The 25,648-nt window shown below is 40.8% G+C and overlaps 3 protein-coding genes across 3 annotated transcripts; all 3 read right to left on the reverse strand.

Moving 5' to 3' along the window:
* Positions 1-471: 471 nt before the first annotated feature.
* casq2 (calsequestrin 2) lies at positions 472-6,445 on the reverse strand. The gene is made up of 11 exons (XM_076746968.1): positions 5,910-6,445; positions 4,116-4,200; positions 3,855-3,955; positions 3,628-3,739; positions 3,020-3,093; positions 2,821-2,951; positions 2,648-2,693; positions 2,489-2,543; positions 1,965-2,065; positions 1,741-1,815; positions 472-1,609 (listed from the first exon to the last, which is right to left on the reverse strand). Exons 1-11 carry the CDS (start codon positions 6,144-6,146, stop codon positions 1,328-1,330), a joined length of 1,299 nt encoding a protein of 432 aa, XP_076603083.1. The 5' UTR covers positions 6,147-6,445; the 3' UTR covers positions 472-1,327.
* A 965-nt stretch (positions 6,446-7,410) lies between these two features.
* On the reverse strand, positions 7,411-14,586 carry LOC143330273 (potassium voltage-gated channel subfamily E member 2-like). The gene has a single exon (XM_076746711.1). The coding sequence runs from the start codon at positions 8,334-8,336 to the stop codon at positions 8,004-8,006; it is 333 nt and encodes a 110-aa protein (XP_076602826.1). The 5' UTR covers positions 8,337-14,586; the 3' UTR covers positions 7,411-8,003.
* Positions 14,587-16,850: 2,264 nt separating this feature from the next.
* slc5a3b (solute carrier family 5 member 3b) lies at positions 16,851-23,915 on the reverse strand. Its single transcript, XM_076746710.1, has 2 exons — positions 23,466-23,915; positions 16,851-20,817 (listed from the first exon to the last, which is right to left on the reverse strand). Exon 2 carries the CDS (start codon positions 20,537-20,539, stop codon positions 18,404-18,406), a length of 2,136 nt encoding a protein of 711 aa, XP_076602825.1. The 5' UTR covers positions 20,540-20,817; positions 23,466-23,915; the 3' UTR covers positions 16,851-18,403.
* Positions 23,916-25,648: the final 1,733 nt, after the last annotated feature.

Raw genomic sequence — 25,648 nt, forward strand, 5'->3', positions numbered from 1 at the left:
AGAACACTAATATTTGTTACACCTCCTCTTGTTAGGTCAGTTCACTGCATCAGGCAAATCTTGGTCCCTGAATAAAAAGAAAAGAAATAAGAAAGCAAGAAAGTAAAGTAAAAGTGCAGGAATGCAAGAGAAGAAGAGAAACGTGAAAGGAATTAGCAGGTAATTAGCTTTCCAGTATCAGTCCAGTAATGACATTATTATCTCTCTGTGCAGCTACTGCCTGCCTGCCCCATTAACTCAGGTGAGAGATAAACCTGATGGAGAAACAGGAAGTAGTTATTGGGAGATGAAGAAGAGATTAGAGTTTTGCTACTGAAAATGGAGACTGTTATCATGTGGTTTTACAATTTCAAAGCTGTCAACCCCCCGGGCAGAAAATGTTTTCTGGGTGAACCAAACATTAGATGTGAAGTCGTGTTACCTGAAAGGAGGATGGAGAGTAAAAGAAAAGGGAAATGGAAACACACATTTACCACCCAGTCTGGTTTATTGACACTGAGGACAATGAGCCACAACGTATGTAATTGAACAGATTGTAAGTTAAAGAAATTAGGTTTTGAGAGTGCCACTCAGTGAAGGAAGACGTACTCAGATCCTTTACTAAGTTATATTGACAATACAACAATGTAAAAATACTCCATTACAAGTATTACAAGTCCTGCATTCAATATTTCACTTCAGTAAAAGTACAGAAGTATATCATCAGTAAAATGCTCTGACAGATGTGACACAGAGGAGCTGTGAGGTGATTAATGGTATAGAAGAAAGAAAAAGTTCCTCACTAAAGTTTGCATTTATATATCATTATTTATAATGATATATATTTATAACTAGATATCGCTTTTTGCAAGTGTCACAACCCAAAATCTTGAAAGTTAGAAACAGTAGTAGAGTAAATACACCTAGTTACTTTCCACCTCCCATTCAAGTTGTCAGTCTGTGTTTCACTTGAAGGTTTAAAATACAAAATGAATTTGATGACAGTGACAGCTGACACCCACAGTCCTTTTTTGTTAACAGCCATTTATATATTCATAAATATAAATGAATGTCATGTGTGACGTGAGGTAAATGTCTGATCCTGACATTTAAGTACATATGCCTTTTATTTTAAAGCCCCAAACCCACTCCAGGCTTATTTACATTGTCAAAATATGTCATTTTTGGATATTAAATAGATTTATTATTATTACTTAACACATATTCAGTAAAAATGTGGAATTATTTCCAAGTGAAAAGGGATTTTATTGTACAGCGGTTTGTCTGAAATCCATGCTACACTTGGCCTGAAGAACAAAAAGAGTCAACTTTTACTATTCTCAGGTGATCACTCATCATCGTCATCATCATCATCATCATCGTCATCATCATCCTCATCTTCATCGTCATCATCGCCATCATCCTCCTCATCATTGTCACCATCATTGTCATCATCTTCATCATCATTGTCGTCATCGTCGTCGTCATCATCATCATCATCATCATCATCATCATCATCATCATCCTCAGTGTTGACTTTGCCGGAGAGCACATCCTCAATCCAGTCCTCCAGCTCCTGGGGGGTGGGCAAGTCCTCCTCATCGTCCATCTCCATCCACACGCTGTCGGCCTGTTCACACACACACACACACACACACACACACACACACACACACACACAAACACACACACACACACAGGTCAAATAATGTCTGACATGACAACATTCATGTCACATCAGACAGGTTGTGATGTACTTACATCTGTAACATTGACAACTCCAATCTGTGGTCGGAACAGGTCCACTTTGAAGGTCTTCTCCCAGTAGGGGATCAGCTGAAGGGGGTCAGTGAAAAACAAGAGATCGCATTAGAGATGCAGCTTGTGAGCCGGCCACATATTTTTTTTTTGTTTTGTTATGTCTGTTTGTATTTCCAATCTGCCGGCCTCTGTGTCTGTCAAACCCTGGAGGGGTCACGTCTCACCAAGGGAAAGTCATCAGGGTCTATCCAGATGATGCTGAGGTCAGGTAGGTGGGTGTTGTCTCTGGCCACCTCCTTCAGGATCTCCAAGAACTCATAACCATCTGAAAGTAATTTCACACAACACCAGCTGATGGACAGCTTGACACCACTCTCATGCATGTAGGTTACAGCCAGCTTTCAGTTAGCTTAGTGTAAAGACTGGAAACAGGGGGAAACAGCTAGTCTATCTCTGCCATAATCAGCCTGTAGTATCAGCACCTCTAAAGCTCACTGTTTTAACACATCATCACTTGTTTATTTCTGTAAAAAAAGTCTTCCTCCATGTTTCTATTCATTATGCTAAGCTAAGCTAACTCTCGACTCTCCTCGTTATCAATGTCAATATAATTTTTTTATTGTCTTTGATCTAGTTTATTGGTTTTATTATTTCACTTTAATCATTTCTAATTTTAGGTTTATTTTTTTGTTGTCTCATTTTCATTCCTTACAGTAACAAATAGTGGTATAACATAACATGCTCTTACCAGGGTCCTCCTCCTCGGCAAAAGCCACTATGTGGATTCCTTCAATATCATCCTCCTGAGAGGAAGAAGACAAATATAAATGTCAGCTTACTTTAAGTGTCAGGGGAAGCTAAATTTAAAGTTGTTAATGTTGTGTGCAGCTAGACAATCAGCACTCACCCAGGTCTCAAACATATCTTCTGCACGTAGCTTTCTCAGAGTTGGCCTGATAGCACAGAAAATACACTAAAGTTACTCTGTATATTTATGCAATTGGCCAAAAACAAATCTCAAGGGAGTCGGTTAAATACACATTTGTCGGAGTATTTCATTTGACATTGCTCTTTGTTTACCGTCTGTGTTCAGTTATGAATTCCACCAGCTCCTCCTCAGAATGAGGCTTGCCTGGGATGGTGACCGGCTCCTCCATGAAGGGCTCGTAGAGATCAACCTCATTCAACTTCAGAGTCAGCTCCTTGGCCACCTGAAGCAACAAAGACAGGTCAATCACGAGTAATGATGTGTCTGTTTATTTATTTGTTTGTTACTTACAGACTTCTCGAACGTGGCAAAGAACTTAATGTAGGGCTGGAAGTGCTCTGCAGCTTCTTTAAATGCTTCATAGTCTGAGGATGAGAACAGGGAGAAGGACGTTATATAAAGTCTTACTAGGTGGTACGCTGTGTTAGGTTATAAGCAACAGGGTTTTGCTGTACTCTTGTTTTCCTGATCACACATCTGTTTGTGCTTTCTTTGGCTGTTGTTTACACGACATTTGCACATCAGGGAGCGGAAATAGCTGAACTTTGACCTCTGCTTAATGCTCCCACAGTTGGTCAGAAGGGATGTAGCTACAGTTCAACACCACAAGTAAACTACTCTAGACTCAGTTCCTCTGCAGCATGTGAGATGGGACCAGACAGTGGCAGCTGTGTGTGCAGCAGTGGTAAAAATGGATCTGTAAATCCGTGGAGATGAGGGGGTTAAAACACATTCATGTTATAATGAAGGGCATGAGCCACACAGAGCCCGTCACAGGCCTATCAAAGTATCAGAAATCAGAAATACTTTATTGATCCCCGGGGGAAATTGGTGTGTTCAGACAGCAAAAAACATAATAATTTTAAAAGCAATTCATTCATGCCAACAGCCTCACACACGTTCAGAGTCCTCGCTTTTGAAGTAACCAATGAGGCGAATGTCTTCCTCCATCCTATCAAAGGCTCTCAGCTCCAGAGCATTTCCTATCACCTCCACTGGCTCCTCCAGCAGCTAGAGACAGGCGGAAAAAGGGAATAAAAGTACTGTGGAAAGTTTGTGACTTTGGCAAGACTGGTGTTGATTCATCGCAGCAGCTGGGAATCTGCCCTTAAATTACTCTACTCACGTCCAACAAGAACTCCACCAGGGTGTTAGCAGAGAGCAAGCCGTCAAACTCAATCACCCGATCAGCCTTAAAAACATACACACTGCCCTCCTCCTCCAGGCCTGTGAGAGAGGGAAATTACATATCAATGCATATATTCAAAGGCTGTTTCTAAAGTTGACTTTCCTCGATCTGTAAGTAGGGGCAATCGTCTTTCAGGAATTGTAAGTGTCAATCAGATAAAGGAGGCTAAAAAGAGGTTATGCTGCATTCAATGCTCACCCAGTTTCTTTGCCACTTTTGTATCTTTGTGGGAGTCAACCATTCCAAACCCAATGTCCTTTTCTTCCACAACCTGAGCTACAAGCTGCAACCAAAAGAAAAAGATCATGAAGGACTAAATGGTGAGAAGAGGACTGAATGCACAAATGTAAAGGGAAAAGAAAGCACCGGAAACAAACATCCTAGTTTGGTTAAAATGTTCATTGAGGCTGCTTCCATGGAAAAAAGTTAACGGTAGCTTGACTGCAGTGTCGGGTAAGGTCTTAAGAAAAACAAGATTAATACCAAAGTTGGCAATATGACAGAGGTGCTCAAGCTACACAGGGAGACACAGTTACATAATCACTTAGACTGTCTTGATCTAAATATAACCAAAGTACAGAGTACATGTAATTGTATTGCCAGTTGTTCTGTGGAGTACAGTAGGTGAGCAAAGTGAGACTCTCCTGCCAGAAAAGATCCTGACACGAATGGGACAAGCATGTTGACACTATGATTGATGTGCTCTTCAATGTGCAGTGAAAAGCTCTGGAGGAATAGAGTTAAAGGTAACTTGTGGTATTTTGAGCCTTATAATGCAGTGCAGCAGGTTTTTTTTTACAAGTGGGTCCCCGGTTTGTGTAGCTAGAAAAGAGGCTTGTGCATGAGTGTGAGCATGGGATTCAACTGATCTACAGTTCTTGGGAGTAACGAGTGAACAAACATAAAAATGCCTGAGTAACAGCAGTGAGGAAGAATTGTTTGCAAGCAAATGTGGATGTAAACATGCACAATTTAAATCATATCTTTTGTGTATTTACAGGATGATTCCGCAGGGCACCTTTAAGTTTTCAAAGAGGAAGTGAACAGATGTCAAACAAGTTGATAGACTGCAAAACCTTCTGCAAGTTGTAGACATTTGGGACAAATTATATGTTAACATCTGCTCACTTCATACAAACAATCACCAGCATGAAGCAGACTGTGATCCTGTTTGTGCATGCTTACCGTACATGAGTGCCTGACTCTAGAGCAACATGGCCCACCTGTGCTGTGTAAAATAAGTGAAGCTAATATCAGGACTGCAGGACTGGGCTCAAATTACCCTCAACAGATCAGACCGCAACTCACCCTCAGCCATGTGTAACATGAGACAGGGCACAGAGTACACTGGTTCCTTCAACCAGAGGGATTCATTTAATCTATCAATCAGACGTGGATCTGGCTGCTTTGTTCAGCCTGAATACAAAATACCCTCAAGCTGTATTACTTTTGCAACCAAAGGTCAACCAAAATCTGCAACAGAGGAGAAGGTAGTTCTTTCCTTCACATGCATTACTCAAAAACATAATACACATGAGCTCTTGGCCTATTTCTTAAGGCGGAGAGCCACAGGGAGAATTAGCCAGATACGTGTCTAAGGGATAGAAGCGCGCACTGAATTAAGCTGAAGTTAAACCTAAGTGACAGTGCTGCATCTCACTGAACCACTGTGCATTTGTAGAGCACATATAGATACACACTGACCTTGAAGAAACTCCTACATGCAGTAAGTACATGCAATTGGAGTTGGCTCTCTGATTATTGTAGCACTGATGAGGAGTTGTAATACTCTAAGTCTTTTAGATGAGCCTGTTTAATGATAAAAACAACCAAACTTTGTCCTTTCCTTTATCTCTTTCACTGACACCTTTCTTTTTCTCAACCTTTTCCGTTTCGACCCTGCTTCTCTCCCTCTGTCCTGTTCCTTTAACTTGGTCATACACCTCTTCTCCACCTGCTTCCTGCTTTGTTTTCCTCCTCTTAATACTTTACCTCCAGCACCAATTCAGTCATCTGGTGTTGTTTTTGCTGCTCCTTGCTGTCTGGTATGGGCCCATGGTAGAACAGACACACCATGCTGTGCTTCTTCAAGGCTTTCTTGTAGTTCTTGTCATTGATATCTAGGACCCGGTCTTTCCCATCATACTGTGGAAACTCCAGGCCCTTCTCGGCCGGGGCAAGAGGCACGAGGCTCAGCAGAGGGAGCAGGAACAACCACAGGGAGAGCATGGTCCGCAGCACCCACACACCCCCAAGAGTCAGAGTTTGGTTTTAGTTCAAAACTGTGCAAATGCAAAGGTTACCTAAGCCCTGTTAAAGGGGTAGGGAGATGTAGGAAATGCTGCAGAAAGTTTTGGAGGTAAAAGCTGGTCCGTCAGTGGCAGTTCTCAAGCATCCCAAGCTGTGCAAAGAAATCCAACTTCTACAAACATCTTCAGGACCCTGCAACTCTTTTCTCCCGCTGTGATCACTCCTTCACGCCTTCTCTCTGCAGACACAAAGGCGAAAGAGGAGTACCGTGAGGTACTGGGGATGTAGATACCATACATAGCAGCAGCTCCTCTCCCCTGCCCGTGCAGGACAGGCCCATTTTTAGGAGACCAGTTGTTTGAATGCCAAAAATAGAACTGCAAGTGAGAAAGAGAGAGAGAGCAAAGGACAACGGTGGGGGGCGGGGGTATTTAATAGTGAGTACAGTTCATGCTCCACGTGATGTCTCTTTGAGGGAGTCAGCGATGTGGGAGAAGAGAGTTGAGCCCCCAAGATTTGGGGATTCAGTTATTTTGAGCTGTTTACGTCTGTGACGACCAAAAAACATGGAAGTGAGGGTTGGTGCTAGTGTGGAAAAAAGGGATGTATTTTAAGCTCTGATGCCAACAGGTGTGTAAAGGGCAACTCAAACTGTCTGAAGCGGTTGTTCTGCAGATGTGGTCTCACAGTTTTGCATGTGCATTGTGTTACCTGGCAATGAACTGAGCATATCCCTATCTACAAATACCAATGCTTGGTTTGATTTGGGTGTGATTTGCTTTGATTCAATATCAGATTGAAGAACTGAATGTGCCTTCTTGATTTCTCAACAATTCTACTCTTCACAAACCTACACATTGACCTTAAACTGCATATTTAATCTTGACATATACATATTATTAACTATAGACCAGACAAAGCAGCAGCAGCTAGCATCTATTTTGGCCTCCTTCTTCACCTCCACTCTGAAGTACAATAGTCTTCTAGCTGCTTTGACAAGAGCCTCTTCTGCCCTCTGCAGGTACAAGCTATGGATGACCCGCTGAATTGTGAAAATTACAATAACACCACAATAGTATTTTCTGTAGTTGTCAGGGCATATGTGGAAAATATGGCTCAACTTTTTGGAAGACAATATAATGTAATTCTGCAAAAAATAATAATAATAATAATAATAAGAATTAATTAATAAAACAAAAAAGAAAAAAACACAGATTGGACAATAATAGATGTGAGACTCATCTTTAGTATATTTATTATCAATAGTCTTTTTCACAGCAGACATTTTGACATATTGTTGTAGGAAAAGCACAGGTGTTACTAATGACATAAACCATTGTTTATGTTAGTGAGTGACAGTGAGCTAGCATGCACAACAGCAAAACCCTGAAACTGAAGCAGTTGAATAGATTTCAGCCATCTTTTATTGTATTACTTCGGGGTCACAGCAGTATGTTTTGCATGAGCACATCATTGTAATTACAATCATGTTTATATAATTAGCGATGTTAAATGACATTCTCTTCAAAATCTATATCAATGAGCACATTTGAAGATTAGTGGTGGTGTCAATACATTATTAAAGGTCGGGAGGCACTGTCCTAATGCATCATTGATGTTAATAGATTAAAGATCTGGAGATCTAAAGAGCTTAACCACGAGTTAGATGCACAATACTGGTAAGACTTTACTATTCTGATTACAAATCTGGATGAGCAACATCTACTGAAAAAGATACTGAGAAAGGACTTCTGTGAAAATAGGTTATAGTTATGCTGCTGCTGCTGCTGCTGCTGATGATGATGATGATGATAATGTCCCACATCTCTGTCTGCTTTATCTAGCTGAGAAGTTATTGATGATGTCACTCTGTTGTATCTGAGCTGTCCAGTCCTCCTTGATGTATTGGTGGTAGGGGTCATTAGAGTGCTCTCTCCTCTTGGATTTGACTGTGCTCACCAGGATGGCCACAACAATGAAGGCAAGCATGCCAATCATCACCGCCAGATACCAGATGACGTTCCTGAAGTTCTCCTCAGCCAGAGTGTTGTCCAAACTGTCAGCTGCAGCCGTCACGTTACGCCTCCACTTGTCCAGGAAATGACTCAAAGCACTGGTCAGGGATCCCTCCAGGTGAAGGGTCAGGTTGGACCAATCAGATGCACTCATCTAGTTGGAGGGAAAAACCAAAGGATGATTTTCTGCTATTTCCATTTCCCAATGATTGGTACATAAGTATGGCTATATCTCCTTTTCCCCACTTCATTCCAGTGAAAACACACACACATACACACACAGGTAATCTCAGCAAACACTACTCCAAAGGTGGAATAAAAAGCATTAAATATAAAAGAGGCCTGTACAGGAAATCAGTACTGTGACAGGTGAGTTTTTAAGTAGCATGCAGCAAGTAATAAAGCTCTAAAAAGGCTTGATGATTGGTGCTAAAACTGACCTTAAGTTGCTCCAGGCTTATTTTGTCAACTCACTTACCTTGACACAAGCCCAACCAACCGCATAAAGAACTTGTCTTTTCAGCTTCTCTATACTGTACCAACCTTTTGGCAGATTTTTGAAGGCCGCGTCGAGAAATTGTTCAGGAAATCAAGACACCTTGGAGTGAAAACAGAGCAAGATAAAGAGGAACTACCACTGGTTAGTATACGCATGAATGTAATTAACTCACAAGAACACTGTCGACCACTGCTCATACTTTGTTTACTTTTTTAATCTTTTCTGCTTGACTCAACAGTGGGTTTAGACTTTGTATGTGTGTGTGTGTGTGTGTGTGTGTGTGTGTGTGTGTGTGTGTGTGTGGGTGTGTATTTGCTGTATGTTTGTGAGGGAAAGATAGTGGGGTGTGACTTTGAAAAGGTTAGTCACACAAATGCTGTTATTTCCTCCAGCTGATAAAGAAAAGGGAGTGCTGGAAGTTATAACTTCCAGCAAAAACACAACCACACAAAAAACTACAAATCTTTCTTGAATTATGACTCTCTCTCTCTCTCTATATATATATATATATATATACACACACACACACACACACACATTTAATATTGACTGGTTGGCTTGGACCTTTATCCCCATGTAATTTCTGATCTGCCCACAGAGAGGGAGTACCATACAAGGGAAGGTTGTTGTCAGTCTATGGCATTTCTGCTGTAGCTTCCTCTAGGTGGCAGTACACTGCGACCCATTTCAGAGTTAAACTGACATACACTTACATTTCTCCAGAGAAACATGCCCCATTATCAAATTGTCATATTAATGTTGTCTCGCTGTAAAAAAAAAAAGCAAATATGTGCCTTTTAATTAAGTAGTGAATTGAAATGGGTTCTTCATTTCAGGTAAAATGAGGTATTAGTCTCAGATACAAAGCAGCACCCTGAAGTCATTCGAGGGCCATTGTCTTGCTCAAGGACACTTCAGCTTGGTATCCGTCAGCTGACAAGAATGCCTGAAACGGGATCCTGTGTTTGAAGGGGCAGTGTTTCTCCCCCCCAGAGTCACACTGCTGGAGTGGATGACTCCCACCAGCTCTGATCATTCCCAGATCGTTTATGTTTTGCTGTGCAGTGCCAGCGGGTGGACGCTATGACTTTCTGTCCTGTAAAGTGAACGAGAGAGAAACGGGACAGTATGTACAAAGATCACAAACACAGACAGAGAAACACAAATATGCACAGAAAAGTGGAACTGAAAATGTAACTGTAAATTTCCACACTCTGCTCATTTCTCCATGACTCAGATGACGTTCCTGAACGTTCTCCTCGGCCTTAGTCTTCTCCAAAGTTACATGAGATTTTGCAGAATACGATATTAAAGTATATCCAAATCTCCCTTTTATTTTTTCCTCTGTCTCTCTCAATCTCTGGTCAGTTTTCAGCATCTGCATATCTTGATAATATCTCAGTAATCTGGTGTTTCATAACTTAAAGGCTTCTTTAAAAGATCAGGAATGTTTGCTCAGTGTGATAAAAGCATGTTACAACACACTGTTTTGAAATGAACTGACATCAGGGGACCAGAACATCTGATGCTTTTCACAATAAAGGATAGGAATACTGCATAAACCCAAACAGCTTTGTTGTCTTTCCCACATGTAAAATCACTCAGCAGACAAATTTTATGCAATGGCAAAGCTAGAAATATCATGGTACAGTGCAAAGATATGTATTTAATGCAACATTCTGGAATGTTGAGGTTAAAAGATTTGATGCATTATTCTGTACCATTACAACTTATTATGTTAATGAACAATACTTCAAAGCTGAAATACCTTTACCCTAAACATACAAGAATGTTGAATTAAATGTACATCCTTTCTTTTACTGTACATAGTTATGGTTCCCATTATTCTGTTCTGTTCAGCTCTGGAAATTTCATTATACTTGTAGATAACATCATTTGTATATTTATATTTTTCTGTCAAATGAACTACAAACTACAGACACTGTCAGGAATATAAGGGACAATATGCATAAAGGTCCTTATGGTTATTCAAAATACATTGAAAAGGTGAATTATAGCTCCCCTTCGCCAGGGTGTAATCAAGCTAAAGACCACAAAGTTATGACTGAAATGACCAAGGGCCATCTGACATCATCACAAGCCTGGATTAAACATCAGGGGTCAGAGACGGACCACAACAGCAACAGAAACCCCAAGGCAAGACTGACATATGCAAAAGAGAGGGCAGTGCCACTGAAACCAGTGAACCAGTGAACCATAAACCCCCTGCTAGGCTGAAATGTTACATAAACTCCAAAATGAAACACATTGACACCACATACCAGTGCCTACTTATTTATGCACTCATGGGCAGGAACACACTCATCTGAAGCGTTGTTCTGTTAACCTCACATGTGAAGTGTCTTTGTCAGTCTGTGTCTGTGTGTGCTTGTGGTTATTGGTTTTATGTCATTAATAAAGCATAAACATAAACATAAACCAGTGCTCCGTGAGTCAGCACCACACATGATTATTTAAATGAGTAAAAATAAAATTATGCTTAGCTATTCAATGCCCAGTTCATGTATGAATAGCAAAAAACATCATGACTTACTTTTAAAGTCATCCAGTAAAGAGGACTATTATTTTCCATGTATTTTACATAGCTGTGTCATGTGTTAAAAAAAGTGACATACAGAGGCAGCGTAGCATCATTGAACATACAACAGGTGTGTTCGGTTTGTCCGTTCTGGCCTTAAGTAGAAACATGTTGGCACACTCCTCCTTCAAAGCTAATTTTTCACACACAATCACAGTGCCAGTGCCAGTATATGACTACTATCAATCTTCTGGGAAAATACTCTGTTTCTATCGTTCACAATTTTGACACTGCTTCTGCCAGGGAAATATGCAGAAGATGAATTAAGTTCAGGTGCTGGTAAAACTCTCTCATCCCCGGCCCTCCACATCGCTCTCGGTCCCTGCCTCCAGCCCCCCACTCCAAACCTGCCATCCTCTAACTGTCCACCAGATGTCCTCAGAATTTCCCTCCTTTCCTCATCACCTGACTGCCACCCGTCCACACACCTGTTTGGCTTGTCACAGGCTTCCCCGCCCATCTCACCACCTGCACTTCCTTTCCTAATCAGCCTTCACTACATACCAGTTCACCTCCTTTGTTCCTGGCCAGTCTGTTGTGTTGCTGTGTGCTTCATGGCTTAGCTATACATATATTCTGTTAATCTGTTACTCTGACAGTTATAATACCTGTATAACTTGTTTCTACGATCTTGTGTATTGGACTTTAGTTTCCTGTCTGTTCCATATTGGATATATTTGTCTGTCTTGGACAGCGTCTTTGGTTTTGACCCTTGCTTGTCTCACTTTCTTGTAGGCCTTTAAACACGTTTTTAACACGTCATCACTATCTCCCTCTCTCCTGTTGTAAGTATTTCCACACACTTTGACCTGTTTTCTGGAAGCTGTGGCAGTGACTTCATCATCCTGTGCTATTTTAAGGGGCCACGTGACAAATGTGATTTTTTTCTCTCCATACATGTTGTCAAGGATGAGAACTGCTGTTAAGGTTGCTTCATTATCCTAAACATAAACTAAGCTGCCACGTTGTTCTGAGTCATAGCACTTAGTGTTTTCATATCAGCAAACTCGTTATCAGCATTGTACACCTGACACTCTGGCAGCCATGCTGTTGATGTGTCACTGATCAAGAATGTTGTTGTCAATGATCAGTTTGCCCCAGAAAGATGGGAAAAGGCCTAATCGGCGTATGCTTCATTTATTCTCATTGTTGCAGCTCTAGACACTATTCTTCTGGCTGTGTGGTAAGGGAGGTAAATATTTCCCTTTGCCATTGAAAGCCTATTCCATGGATTAATGCCAGACTACCAGGCATGCCGCCAAAGTTTAGTTGGGGCTATACACGTGGAATGACAGGAATGTATTGACTATGTGTTGACTATATATTTGAAAGAACACTTCACATTCCCGACATGGCTGCTTCCATTCTCATCCCAACAAGAATGAATAACAGAGGCATTTTTAGTTTCAAAATGGTTCAATAGCAAAAGAAGGCCAGAACCAATCCAATGTATGTATGTAATTGTAAGCCTATGCTGACTGTTTGTTTTTAACTCCCTGTGAAGTAGAACTGATACTGAGTGGATTATTCTGGAGGATGGGAATTTGCATCTCTATGAGAGAGGTCAGCATTTCTCCACCCCTGTACTATCTAACTGCCACGTATTTCTTTCAAACCCATCTGCAATGTGCTTCTCTGCTGTCAGGAACATATGGAGTTACAGGCCTTCTGACACATGTGCCATGTAAACCCAACAAGAAGTAATGTGCATGCGCCTGGATGCAGCTGCTGGAGTACAGAATAGTGCATTACTACTGTGACCTGTAAGCATTGAGAAACCACTGTTCAAATCAAGAAATGCCACAAATACCAAAACATGCATAACAAAGTCTCTTTTACAAGGAAGTCCTGGCAAAGACGGCAGCATAAAAGTTTCACATAAAAGAACAAACAACAGGCCTAAACCAGTAGATAGAAGAATCACAGTAGAAATATTCAGCAACAGTGGAACAAAAACATCGTGCAGAACAGTGATGGACCTCTTTGTCACAGTGCAGATAGTGCGAAGTTAAAGGACTAGTTTGACTTAAATTTTTGGAAGAAACCAAGTAGTCTAAGTGAAACTAGTCCTTTAACTTCACACTGCCTGCTGGGTAGAGTAATACTGATCTTCTCACTTAAGTTTTTGCAAGAAAGAAAGTAGCCCAAGTGAGACGATCAATATTACTTTATATTTTAAAAGTATACAGACTAAAACAATATATATACCTGTGCTTTTCTCCCTTTGAGATTTCAAAAAATTTCCATGAAAACATCTATCAGTGACATGTGGGCTAATAGCTAATAGCTCAGGTAACCAGAGACACTGTATGCTGTTAGCTGAGCAAATTAATGTTATATAATAGTTATGTAACAGTATGCTGTAGCTAAAAGCTAGCTGTACATTTTTGTTAGCCAACTTCATGCAGCTGCTGGCATCACTGCTATTTCTATTGGTGGTACAGGTTCTGGCAACCATAGCTACTAAGTGAAACACTGTATACTGTTAACTATGTACGAAAAATTTAAGCTAATAGTTAACCAAGTTTTCATTTTGGCTGTGTTAGCCTACTTTATGTAGCTGCTAGCATCACTGCTTTGTCACTGCAAAGTACTGGCAGTATAGTCTCAGGCTAACTTGCTAAGGTTACCAGATACACTGTGTACTGTAAGCTAAGTAATATTATAGGTAGCAGTTATCTGTTAACTCTGAATTTTAAGTTGTTAGTTTACTTAGCTTCTTGCCTCACTGCTATTTCTCAAGTTGCCTTTATTGCTCTTCAGGTAAACCACATCACACCTCCGTAAAAGATAACATTATTCATGTACTGAGTTGAACCTCTCAGGAAGTCATACGTCCCACTTACTTTTGCCAGACTTTAACCTGCAACCACCGCCCTAAGCCATATCTTAACTATCCATCTATGGCCGATTCTGAACCATTTGATGAATAGAACTTGTTGTAAGAAGTAGGCAGGATGTCAGGGAGTGCCATCTTGGAAGATCAGTTCTGGACACAAATAAAACAATTCTTTGTTTTAGATCCCCTGCCAAACGTTCGCCACCCTAAAAGATCCCAAACAGTGCGAGGAGAAAGACATAACAGAGGCAGAAGCCTGGGTCACTGGAAAGCTACGGTGTTTCATTGGGACAAATCCTGATCAGTATGCCTTAAGTCAAACAAATGGCATCTTATCCTGTGTTATATATTGTAGGATATGTAACCTTTATATCTATGAAAATTACTTATGCAATTTTTTAAAAATATGTTCATACAAAATGACTACATGTCTGTTTTTATGCATGTTACACATAGCTATTGACAGACTATAATGCATAAAGCCTTATTAATCACATCTAATAATATTATTCCAGCACTGGGAAGCAATTTGCAGCATTTGTATCAGACAATTGTTCGTGTTTTCGCTGTCCAAAATAGACAATGAACAAAGCATGGCCTGGATGCCAGTACTTTTCCACAAGGACAATATCATTAGTTTCCTCTTGGGAAAGAGGGAGGGTATGAGTTGGGTGGTGTTTGGTGGAGGAGTTAGCCAAGTGTGTAAGAGATGAGGAAAGATATCTGGCATAGAATTTAAACAAGTTTGAATTACAGCACTGTCAAATTCAAAGTGTATGTTGTGTTTTACAGCAGTGATGTAAAATAACAGCAACAAGTGAGCTGAAGTCCATGTCTGCAGCATTAATACAGTTATAGGGGAAACACAAGCACAGGTTACTGTGCACAGGTGGCGTATCCATCAGATGAGTGCTATTTTGTGAGAGCTTTCCATCTTAAACAGTGGTGGAAATGTAGTCAGATCATTTACTTAAGCAAAAAAAATAGCAATATTGCACTATGAAATACCCAATTTCAAATCCTGTTTTCAGTCTTCAGTACAAGTATTAGCAACAAAATGTGCTTAAGTCTCAGTAAGTACTCATTATGAAGATGCATCATGCAGATGCATTTAACAGTTACACATAAAGTATTTGTAACTATGAGGTCTAGAATTTCATACACAATTCTCATCAGTTATTTCATTGATTGTCATCAAATTCGGACCTGATATCCATGATGCCTAGAGGATGAATAATAGTGGTAAATACCTGACATTTCCTTTCGTGCCATCAGCAGGTCAGAGTTGTCACTTATGCTGTGAAATATTTCAATATCCCCTGGACTAGTTGGTTCTTTTGAAATGCTTGTATTTTTAATCATTATTTCGAGAAAAGAGCATTTCAATGTTATGTTACTCCATATTCCTTTATTCCTGTACTCAAAAAATAACTCTTCAAATAAAAAAATATGATCACTCAGAAAGCCCTTTGCTTCATTTTGTCAGTTTTAGGGCTCCATACAAAACTACAGTACTAAATATAAATCACAGAAAATAAATACACTGATACCACAGTAGCAATAACATTTAAGAGACAAAGAAAGTATTGTCTGATCAACTCAGAAGCAACATTGCCAGGCATTCAGTGAATGATTTATTTAGCACATGCCTGAGAGGGGTGTAGCTCTCTTCAAGTAGAGTTGCAGTTGAAGGTCGTCCTTACAAGTGTTTAAACATTTGCTGTCCTTAGTCAAGGTACACCAGGTCATTTTCTCAAATTTTTCTCATCCCCCACCCACACACCCCTCTTCGGAGTGTGGTTGCTACATTTTAACTTGCTGCCACAGGGAGTCACAGGACATCAACAATATGAGTCACTGTCTAAATAGGAATACAGTTCATGGTGCTCTCTGACATGCCAGCCTCTGACTAAAAGAGACAATTCAACAGTGTACTAGTTGACACATTATATGAACCACTATGATATTGCTTAGTTTTGCACTTTGCATGTTGGCCTCTGTATTTCCTAACAAATAACATTACATTTTAAAGTGTATTTTCACAAGGTAACTTTCAACCTATTCTTACTTAGTTATGGAATGTTACAGAGGCACGAGGTTTGGTCAGCAGAGGATAAATGAATGTATGGAGCTAAACTGGTAAGAAGGGGAGATTTGCACTGATTTGTCACTGATCCTGGCTTTTTGATTGGTTGAATCTTGTGTAAAGAAGCCTGGAATCACCCAATCCTCTTCTGGCTCTGAGCAGATTAATGGCCTTGCTGGAGTTTTATGTAATCCTGGTCAACAATAACTGAAAGCCCCAAAATATATAGGAAACACTGGAGAGGTAAATTTTGTTACTACCCAAGCCCAGTCTGAACTCCTTCATATCTGCTCAGAGTTTTTGAAAGCAATCAATCTTCACATGCAGGAACACGTTGTGAAGTATCACTGACAAATAATGCAGTTATTCTGGATTTGTAATAAAGTCAATGTCAACACCAATATAGCCAAAAAGTTGAGTCCACAACTATTCTGGTCTGAATAAAAATCATTTTAAAGCAATAAGTAATGTGTCTGCTGTTGCAGTATTCTTTAATACACAACTCATCAGTTATCACCTGATGAAAGCACATTAAAATTACACTTTATTACACTGGATTTTAATATTGAGCAAGACTGACTTTATATTAGCCAATGTGGCAAGAAAGTAGTCTCTCACAACATAAAGAATGGATACACATTTGTCTTTTGTCTCCACAGAAACTTTATTTTCAGTCTCTAAAAATAAAATCCATAAAAAAAACAATGTATATTCTCTCAGAAAGAAAAGGTTTTTAAAGCTCTTTCCCATAGAGCAATCATCACTTATCAACCCTCTATATGTTATGCATCATTTGTGCCTGACATTAGGATTGGCCTGTCACATTATGACCCTGACGTTTTAGACTGAGGTCGTTCAAAGCTGTTGTCAAATTCCAAAATACATAAACACAAAGTTTGTCTTCATGTTTTTGTATTCTGGGAGTGAGGATGTTGAACAAACGTCTGAAATGTCATTTCTGCTTTGCATTATCATTCCCTGCTGATATGCAGCTAACTGAAAATGTACTACATGACAAAACTGATTTATCAAATGGCTTTAAACAGATGTGGTATTCACTGCACAACATTTTCAGGATGTGAGCTCTTATTTTTTGTTTTCTTTGAGTTTTTTTTTTTTTTCTTTTTTTCACTTTAGCATTGCACACTAAGACACATTTGGTAAGAAGTTTATAAAAGATGCACTTCAAACGACTAAATGGCATTTCAGCTCTGCGGTGCACTAAATGTACATTGACACACAAGAGATAGTCTACTATCGAAGAAATGTATATAGTGGGTGATCCAATGAGCCCTGAATTATATTGTACATATGATGAAATAACATTAAAAAACTCGACACACTTTTCAACAAACAAAGTGAGATATGCATAAAATATAAATTGATACAGAATGATGAGCATTGGTACTTGTGGCTTTTTGTTACAACAGTAGTGCATAAAAAGCTGCATCTTGGTTTTGAGATGAAACACAGAATACAGCCACAAAAACTAACCGAACAAAAACACAGTAAACACAACATATAAAATCCCTTACCGTGACAACAAATTGAACAGCCAATCAAAATGAATAAGTACCATACTATTTTGAGTTTGGCTATTTTTTCTTTTAGGATGTAAAACTATTTTGAATCTTGTGCTTCTTCTCTTCATTTCCGGTGCTGCAAAACACATACATATTCTAAATACCAAATATTTGCTGTAAGCTTGACAAAAAGTTTTTTTTAATGCAGTACCTTCACAAGGCTAAACCAAACTTTCAACAAGAGTGGGGGGGGGGGAAAGCTTAAATCACAGAATACATATTCACCATACAAAAAAGGACAACTGCATATATATATATATATATAAGGCAAATATTAAATAAACTTTGAGAACAATTCTAAAAATCCCAGTAGATATTCTAAATGCTTAGCTAACAAGGATTAGCTAACAAGCGCTGTACAAAATGGCCACACCAGTGCCAAATAAGCTTCATAGTCATAAAAGAGTATAATTTTTCTCATATGGAGAAGCTTTAATCATTTCAAAAATGATTAGAATATGCTTATATCCCTGTTAGAGAGCTACAAAAGACAACTGTAAATATTACAGACAGAGCTTTTCAAATCTCTGAAGATTCCACTGTAACAGCCCAAACCCCCTTCCAACTTAATAAAAGCCGTCACTCCAGTCCCCGATAGTTCAGTGCAGGGTTCAGCTACAGTGAGAAATAAACAAACATGAAGATGCCCACAGTGCAGACGAATACCAGACCCAAGTTGAGAAGAAGTTTCACTCTAGGTGGCTCGTACAGCATCTCTGCAATGACTCTTTCATCCTCCTGTGCTACTTTCTGCTGTGCACTCTGTGCTCCCTCCTTACATCCACAGAACCATTCCATTAAACGCAGACATCTGCCAGTCTCCCCGTTACCATGGTAGCCTTCCTCGGTTCTGATCATCTCCATCCTTCCATTGCCGAACTGTTCTGCAGGGCTGGTGGCAGGGGTTGTCTCTGTACTAGGGGTGGCTGGGTCATGGTCAGTGGATGGGACCAGGAGTCTGACTTCCACCCCATCCAAACACCTCTCCTTTCTAACATCTGGGGGCATTTCTTTATGGAGGCTTCCACCGCCATTACTATGGCTCTTTTCAGTCAGCCTGTGCATTTCCTCTTGGTCCTTCATGGGAGTCATTTCAATGCTGCGGAGCCCCCAGACTGTGGTGGTGCGAACCTGCTCCTCATCTGGTGGAGAGGTGCAAAGGCTGACCACTACCGCCACAAATCCCGAAATCCAGAACAGCCCAGCGGCAAAATACATGTAGTGGACATCAACGATGAAGGCAGGCCGATCATCTGGCTGGTCACAGCGAGGCTGGCGGTAAATGAAAGCTAAGATCAGTCGTACGGTGCCGAGTGTGAAACCTGTCATGCCTCCCCAGAATGCACCTCTCTCATTACACCGTTTCCAGAACACACCTAGCAGGAAGAGGGCAGCAATTGGTGGAGTGAGGTAGCCAGCAACTTCCTGGATGTAGAGGTACGTCTGTCCACCTTGCATTTCAATTATAACAGGGACCCAGGCAATGCTGATTCCCACCATCAACACAACAAATATGCGACCCACAATCAGCAGCTCGCGCTGAGATGCCTCTCTTCGAAAAGTCTGATAGATGTCCAGTGTGAAGATGGTGCTTGAACTGTTGAAGATCGAGTCTAGATCGCTCATCAGGGCAGCGATCATAACTGCCATCATCAGACCCCTGAGTCCCACAGGCATCACTGCCATGACCAGCCGTGGGTAGGCAATGTTTGAGCAGCCGGCCTGAGAACCACACACAGCCATACAGTGCTCTGGCCCAATGCAGGCAATCTCATCTGCAAACAAGATGCGGGAGATCATTCCTGGAATGACAATTAGAAACATGGGCAGGATCTTGAGAAATCCAGCCATAAGTGTAGAGCACTTAGCGTGAGCAATGTTTTTGGCTGCTAGTACTCTTTGAACAATGACCTGGTCTGCACACCAGTACCAAATTGATGCAGGGGTCTGGCCAAGAATGAAGCCTGGCCATGGGATGTCTTCATCCAGGGGACCTCGAAGGATGCGTAGTGAGTCTGGTTTAGGCTCAATGCGGCAGGAAGGAGAATAAGTGAAGTTTCCAGAGGCAATAATAGCAGAAACATTGGGAACTGCCTGCATGTACTTAGTTCGGACACCCTCTAGCCCACCAACTTTGACTAGGCTGATGGTGGTTAAGGTTAGGGCTCCACCAATCATCAACACTGCCTGAAGTGCATCCGTGTACATTACTGCCACCAATCCACCAGTGACAGTAAGCAGTGCAGTCATACTGATGAGCAGGACAATGGACAGATAAAGGTTCCACCCCAGGGACTCCTGAATAAAGAGAGCTCCAGCATATAAGTCCACCGACAGCTTGGTAAAAATGTAAAGTAACACAGACAAGAAAGCAAAGTACACCTTTAGCCTGTTGCCACCATAGCGTTTCGACAGGTACTCAGGCATGGTGTAGACTCCTGAGTGGATATACACCGGGACAAACACCCAGCCAAGCAGCTGCAGAAGAAGAAGTGCATTAAATTCCCATGCTCCAACAGCAAAGCCACTTGCTGCTCCTGACCCAGCCAGGCCTATGAAATGTTCACTGCCAATGTTGCTGACGAAGAGTGATGCACCTATCACAATCCATGTCATGGAGCGCCCAGCCAGGAAGTAGCCACTCACAGTGCTGCGATTGGCTTTCCACATGGCAAGAAACCCAATGACTAGCACCAGGATAAAATACAGTGCTACCACAGCTATGTCCGCTGCTTCCATTCCAGGACCCATTTTAACAGATTACTTAAAAAAGAAAAAATCTCACAGCTCTACGAATCCTTGCAAAAAGGTAACACAAACAGTCAAAGTTATGGATTTAATTATTCAAAAAGGAGCAATGGAAATGCTCTGCTTTGGTTTGCTGTCTGGATGGAAGCTGTAGTATCCACCGTCAGGTCAAATTCACTAGTCGTGCTTCGGAGGGGGTTATCCACCCACACTGAGGTCGTTCTAGTTTTAGAGGAGGATGCTGTAGGCCCTTGGTCTAGAAAAGCCTAGAGTTAATATTCCTGCAAGACAGCAAAGACAAAGAAAAACACCTCATTAGACCCTTAATTTGAGAGGGGAAAAACACCGAACACAAATGCTTGAAAGTTTACAACAGCCTCCCAAAAAACTGAACAGAAACGCAAAGGTTGAAAATTACTTCAGTCAAACTCATTATTTTACAGTCCAGAACATAAAAATGATCGAAATCACTAATGAAAGAAATGGTCAAACATGGCATAGCACTCTACAAACCATGGGAAGATTAATAAGTGTTAATTCAATTTTGCACCTGCAGTGTTTTTCCAGCACCAACCCTTAGGTTTAGCCCACATAAGACTTTTCTCCTTAATCTTTTTAACACAAAGAACTCAAACAACACCTCTATGAAAACTTCAAAGAGAGCTTAAGAACATTATGTAAGAAATCAAGAAGAGTCAAGATGGAACAAAAACATCAAGGCAGTGATTGTACCTAATATGTGACCTGACTAATGCTATTTTCTCATGTCTTTATGATAACAGACAATTGCGCTTACAGCGCAGTCTGCAGTCAGCATTTTTGTGAAAATGCTAAAGACAGCCGTTCTGTGCATCTCTAACAATTACATTTTATGGTTTTGGCTATGAATAAATAAAGAGTAGTGGGACACAAAAGGACACAACAGGACATTAACTGTTCACACAAAATTAGGACCAATTCAAATTGTCATTTTTAAAGTTTTACTTTAAACACCATAACCCATACACACACCTACAATTTACAGTGGTTCTATGATATATACACATGCCAAGTCATTCTAATTCAACAGATGATTAGAGATTACAGTGAGATGAATCAACTTGAATTCCAGTGTCAGCAAAGAGTAATATGCTTGACGATATGTGAGCACATCTGTTTTGTGTCCATCTCTCTCTCTCTCTCTCTCTCTCTCTCTCACACACACACACACACGCACACACACACGCGCGCACACACACATACACACATCTGGCCTCCCTTGAGGTTTCAGCCTGCCATGCATGGTAGAAAATAACCCCACGCATTCATCTTCACAACCAGGCTTTATGCATAACCACCCCTTTCAATAAAAGAAGTCTTTGTTTTCATTTTACCATCTCATCATCAAGGGCTACAATCCATGTGTTCGCCATAAACTGCCCAAGAGACTCTGGCTCTGAAATACAGCAAAGTCATTCAATAGGTTAATATATTTTTATTTGCAAAGTTATATAATGGGGAATTAATGGGAAATATAATCACTACCAACCCAGTATGCCAGGACCTACCGCTTGAGCTCTCACTTAGGCCTCTACCAAAATAATGAAAAACGTATGGTGCTGCCAGTGCTCTTGACTTTTGGCCAAGCTGATTCATAGCAGTATTAGTTTCAACCTTACATCTTCTGAACTGGAGTTCCTCTCTTTTACGAACAAAGAGCAGCTTGATTGCCTTGTAAACACACTTCATTAAAATTTGACACAAACAAAATAAAACTGACCAGAATCATTTTGTTTAGTCTTTCCACTATTCCAACAATAATTAACTCTGGTTTTGGTGAAATAAACCCTTAATTCACAGTGTTAGATCTGAAAATATCCTGACTCTACACGCTTTTGTTCCACACTGCCTGCTGCCTTTGCTGGCCTCTGTGCCACTGGGTTAGCTCGCTGAATGAGAGTCTATCTGTGAGTACAAAAGGAACGAGTTAACGAAGTTAACCTGGCTGTTACGCGCAACAGTGTAGAAACAGGATTTTGGATTCCACATGCAGATGGAGTAAAATAGTTCCTCTTTGGAGAGTCATTCAAAAACAATGATTCATTCACAAATCTAACATCACCTGTCTAATTCCTCTCAGTTCCACCAATGGTGATGAAACTGGAATTCTGCTATAATAAAAGTTTAATGCTAGAGTCTGTGCTAGGTATTCAAAAGCCAGGAGACACCGAGGCAAACCAGCCCTGACATGCATGAAGCCCATGGAGGCTTCTTAACTAATCCCTTAAGAATAGCAAACTCCATACCACAAAACTTCAAATGCCCAAAACAATTAAAGCCACAACTTAAGCTGATCAACTTCCTTTATACAACTGAAAGACACTTCAGATTAATGGTACACTTGCACAGGTCCACGCACCTTAAACGGAGACGCTGAATGCTTTACCTTTGCATTCCATCATAATAATGAACACTACAAAAAAAAAAAAAAAATCCAGGCTGAACTGGGCTGCAGGTAAGGCCAGCTGTCGCCATGATGGAACAGTGGCGTATAATGGATAGTTGGTATACTTAACAATGCTGCTTTAATGAATGGCCAGATGTGGCTGTCAGCCCGAGACTCCCTTTGCGAATACAAAGACGAAGCGACAGCAGTCCACGGCCGTGCACGCGGCGCACAGATGCTTCAGATGGAAGGAAATTTCTAGAACAGTCACTCATTCATCCGCCTGCAAAGACTGCGCATCTTCAAGGAGCTTGTATTTCTCGTTATTATCCACCTTAGATGCAGCACAGGGTATACTGTACTGTGCTGTACTGATATTTAGATATACAACACCACAAACAAGTCTGACTTAAACGTAACTCAAACTTAAGTATTTAAGTTGGTCGTTATGCACTTGACTCACCGGCCCCATTGTTTAAACACAGATGGACACTAAGCAAGTACCTTGTTAGCTAGTGTTAGCAGACGCGCTAAAGATGCTAAAGGCACACTGTGCGCCCCAGAGGAGAGATGAGGGTGAAGAAGAGGAGGAAGAAGCGACTCCCTCTCGAAGACCCGTACCCCTCAGGACAGCTGCTTCCTCGTACCACGCAGTGCTCCTTGTCAGTGTGTTTATTTTGTATTTGCAGCCCGTTATTTTCTCCCTTCGTCACGTTTCAGAGGAGCTGTGACACCCGTCAGACAATCTCGCCTCCTCCTCTTATAAGCGCCTATTCGGCTCCACGCCCCGCACCCGTAAAACACTCGCGATGTTTGGTGGAAAAACGCCTTCTAGAAATTGCCTCAGCTAATTATCAATATCCCCTCTACTGGCCTGCATGTTTTCGCAAACTGAAGAATAAAAAGAGGTGTGTTGGATGCAATCCTCATTCAGCTCAGGGAGCCGCCGAACACACCCACATTCCACAGCGTGTTTTAACTGCGGAAGAGAAGTGGCTACCTCGTTTTGGAGTCTTTTTTTTCCTCCTTAAAATAACTAATAATTTACACCTATAAATAATTAGAAACTGATGGGAATTGAACAATGACAGCTCCACTGCCGCATCATAATACTTTACTGGCAATGAAGCTGACATTTGTTGAGTTGCACATCTTTTTGTTAATCTGCAAACTACACTACTCCTTACAATATCAAACAAAAAAACCTTATTGAGCTCAGCAGATCTTCTCCACAATGTAACTACCCGTAGATATCAGTATGGCTAATAATCCTGAAATAACCAAAGTGTGCTGTGACTGATCTGGTGCAGATAGAAGCTACGAGAAACCCCTGATTACAGAGGAATTTATCCGATTTAAAGGGTGATGCTTGTAATCTGGAACGATCTAGAAGCTGCCAACTCCCCCCCCCCCCCCCCCCTTTGAACAGTAGTTCAGTAATTTTATTATTATTATTTTTTTTTTTTTTATCCTGTATGCCAATAATAATGCCCATAAGAGAAATAAAGTTTTGAATACTTAACTTGTGCAAGCACACGTGTTTTCATTTTAGGAGTGAAAGCTAGTGATCAAGAGGAAATGTTTGCCATTCTAAAGCAATAGGAGGAAACTCAGCACTCATAACCCACAACCAGAATATACAGTAGCTATTGTATCATCATTGTTTGAGGTTTCGACATTACTGTTTCTTACACATGAAAAGAGCATATTTATATGACATATGGGAGACAATATATATCTCCAGTTCTCAGCAGGCAGTAAAACTTCCCATGCAGACTGATCTCCTGAGATGTAGCTACGTTTGGATAAATTGAGTAGCCTATGCATGTCAGAGGTAGGTGTATGACTTCACATTCAGACCCCAACCAAACATTTCAGCTTACTAACGTGTGCATAAGTACATAAAAAAGGATTTTCTGCCATATACTTTCATTACACACTGCATTTCCTCTGAACATGCGGCCAGTTGAGACATTTGACACATGTGCACAATGGAAACCCTCCATTAATCTCATCCTGTGTGTATGAGAGAGAGACACAGAGTGTCAGATAAGCTGCAACCTAATAGGCTTAAAGCCTCTGAAGACACTATCACAATAACTGTTCTTACTTCTATTAAGCCTACTACTAATAATAAGAAATGTATTATTATTATTATTATCATTATCAATGTAACACGACATACGAAAGCACATAACAATAATCAATCAGTAACAACTGTAAGCAGCCACAGCAGTCAAATGAGAATAAGGTTAACGTGGTTGACTTCCAACAAAACACCCCGCGAGGCAGACGCAGCTCTGCATGGGGGAAAACAGAGTAAATTTCCACTCACTCCTCCAGACAGATATCTTGGAAATTTCCATTTCACTACAAACTACATTTCCCAGCAAACGCGTCTGTGTTACGTAGATGTGGCGCGACGCGCTCGGAGAAAACTGGTGGCGATAAGGTGGAAGTAGGCAGCAGTTATGTTCGTCCCGCACTTATTTGTTTGAAAAGGTCACGTGATAATGTTTGAACTGTCGCCCGAAGAAGCAGGAGTCTGTCACACGTCGTAATGTCACTGTTACTGTGTGGAGCTGCTTCTAACGTGAAAGACAATGAACTATTATTCACCAGATTCACACACACCGAAGAATGAGAGAGGAACTGATGTGAAAATGAAAGTTAGTAAGGATAGAAGA

The sequence above is a fragment of the Chaetodon auriga genome, chromosome 13, assembly GCF_051107435.1.
Source record: "Chaetodon auriga isolate fChaAug3 chromosome 13, fChaAug3.hap1, whole genome shotgun sequence".
In the NCBI taxonomy this organism is placed as follows: domain Eukaryota; kingdom Metazoa; phylum Chordata; class Actinopteri; order Chaetodontiformes; family Chaetodontidae; genus Chaetodon; species Chaetodon auriga.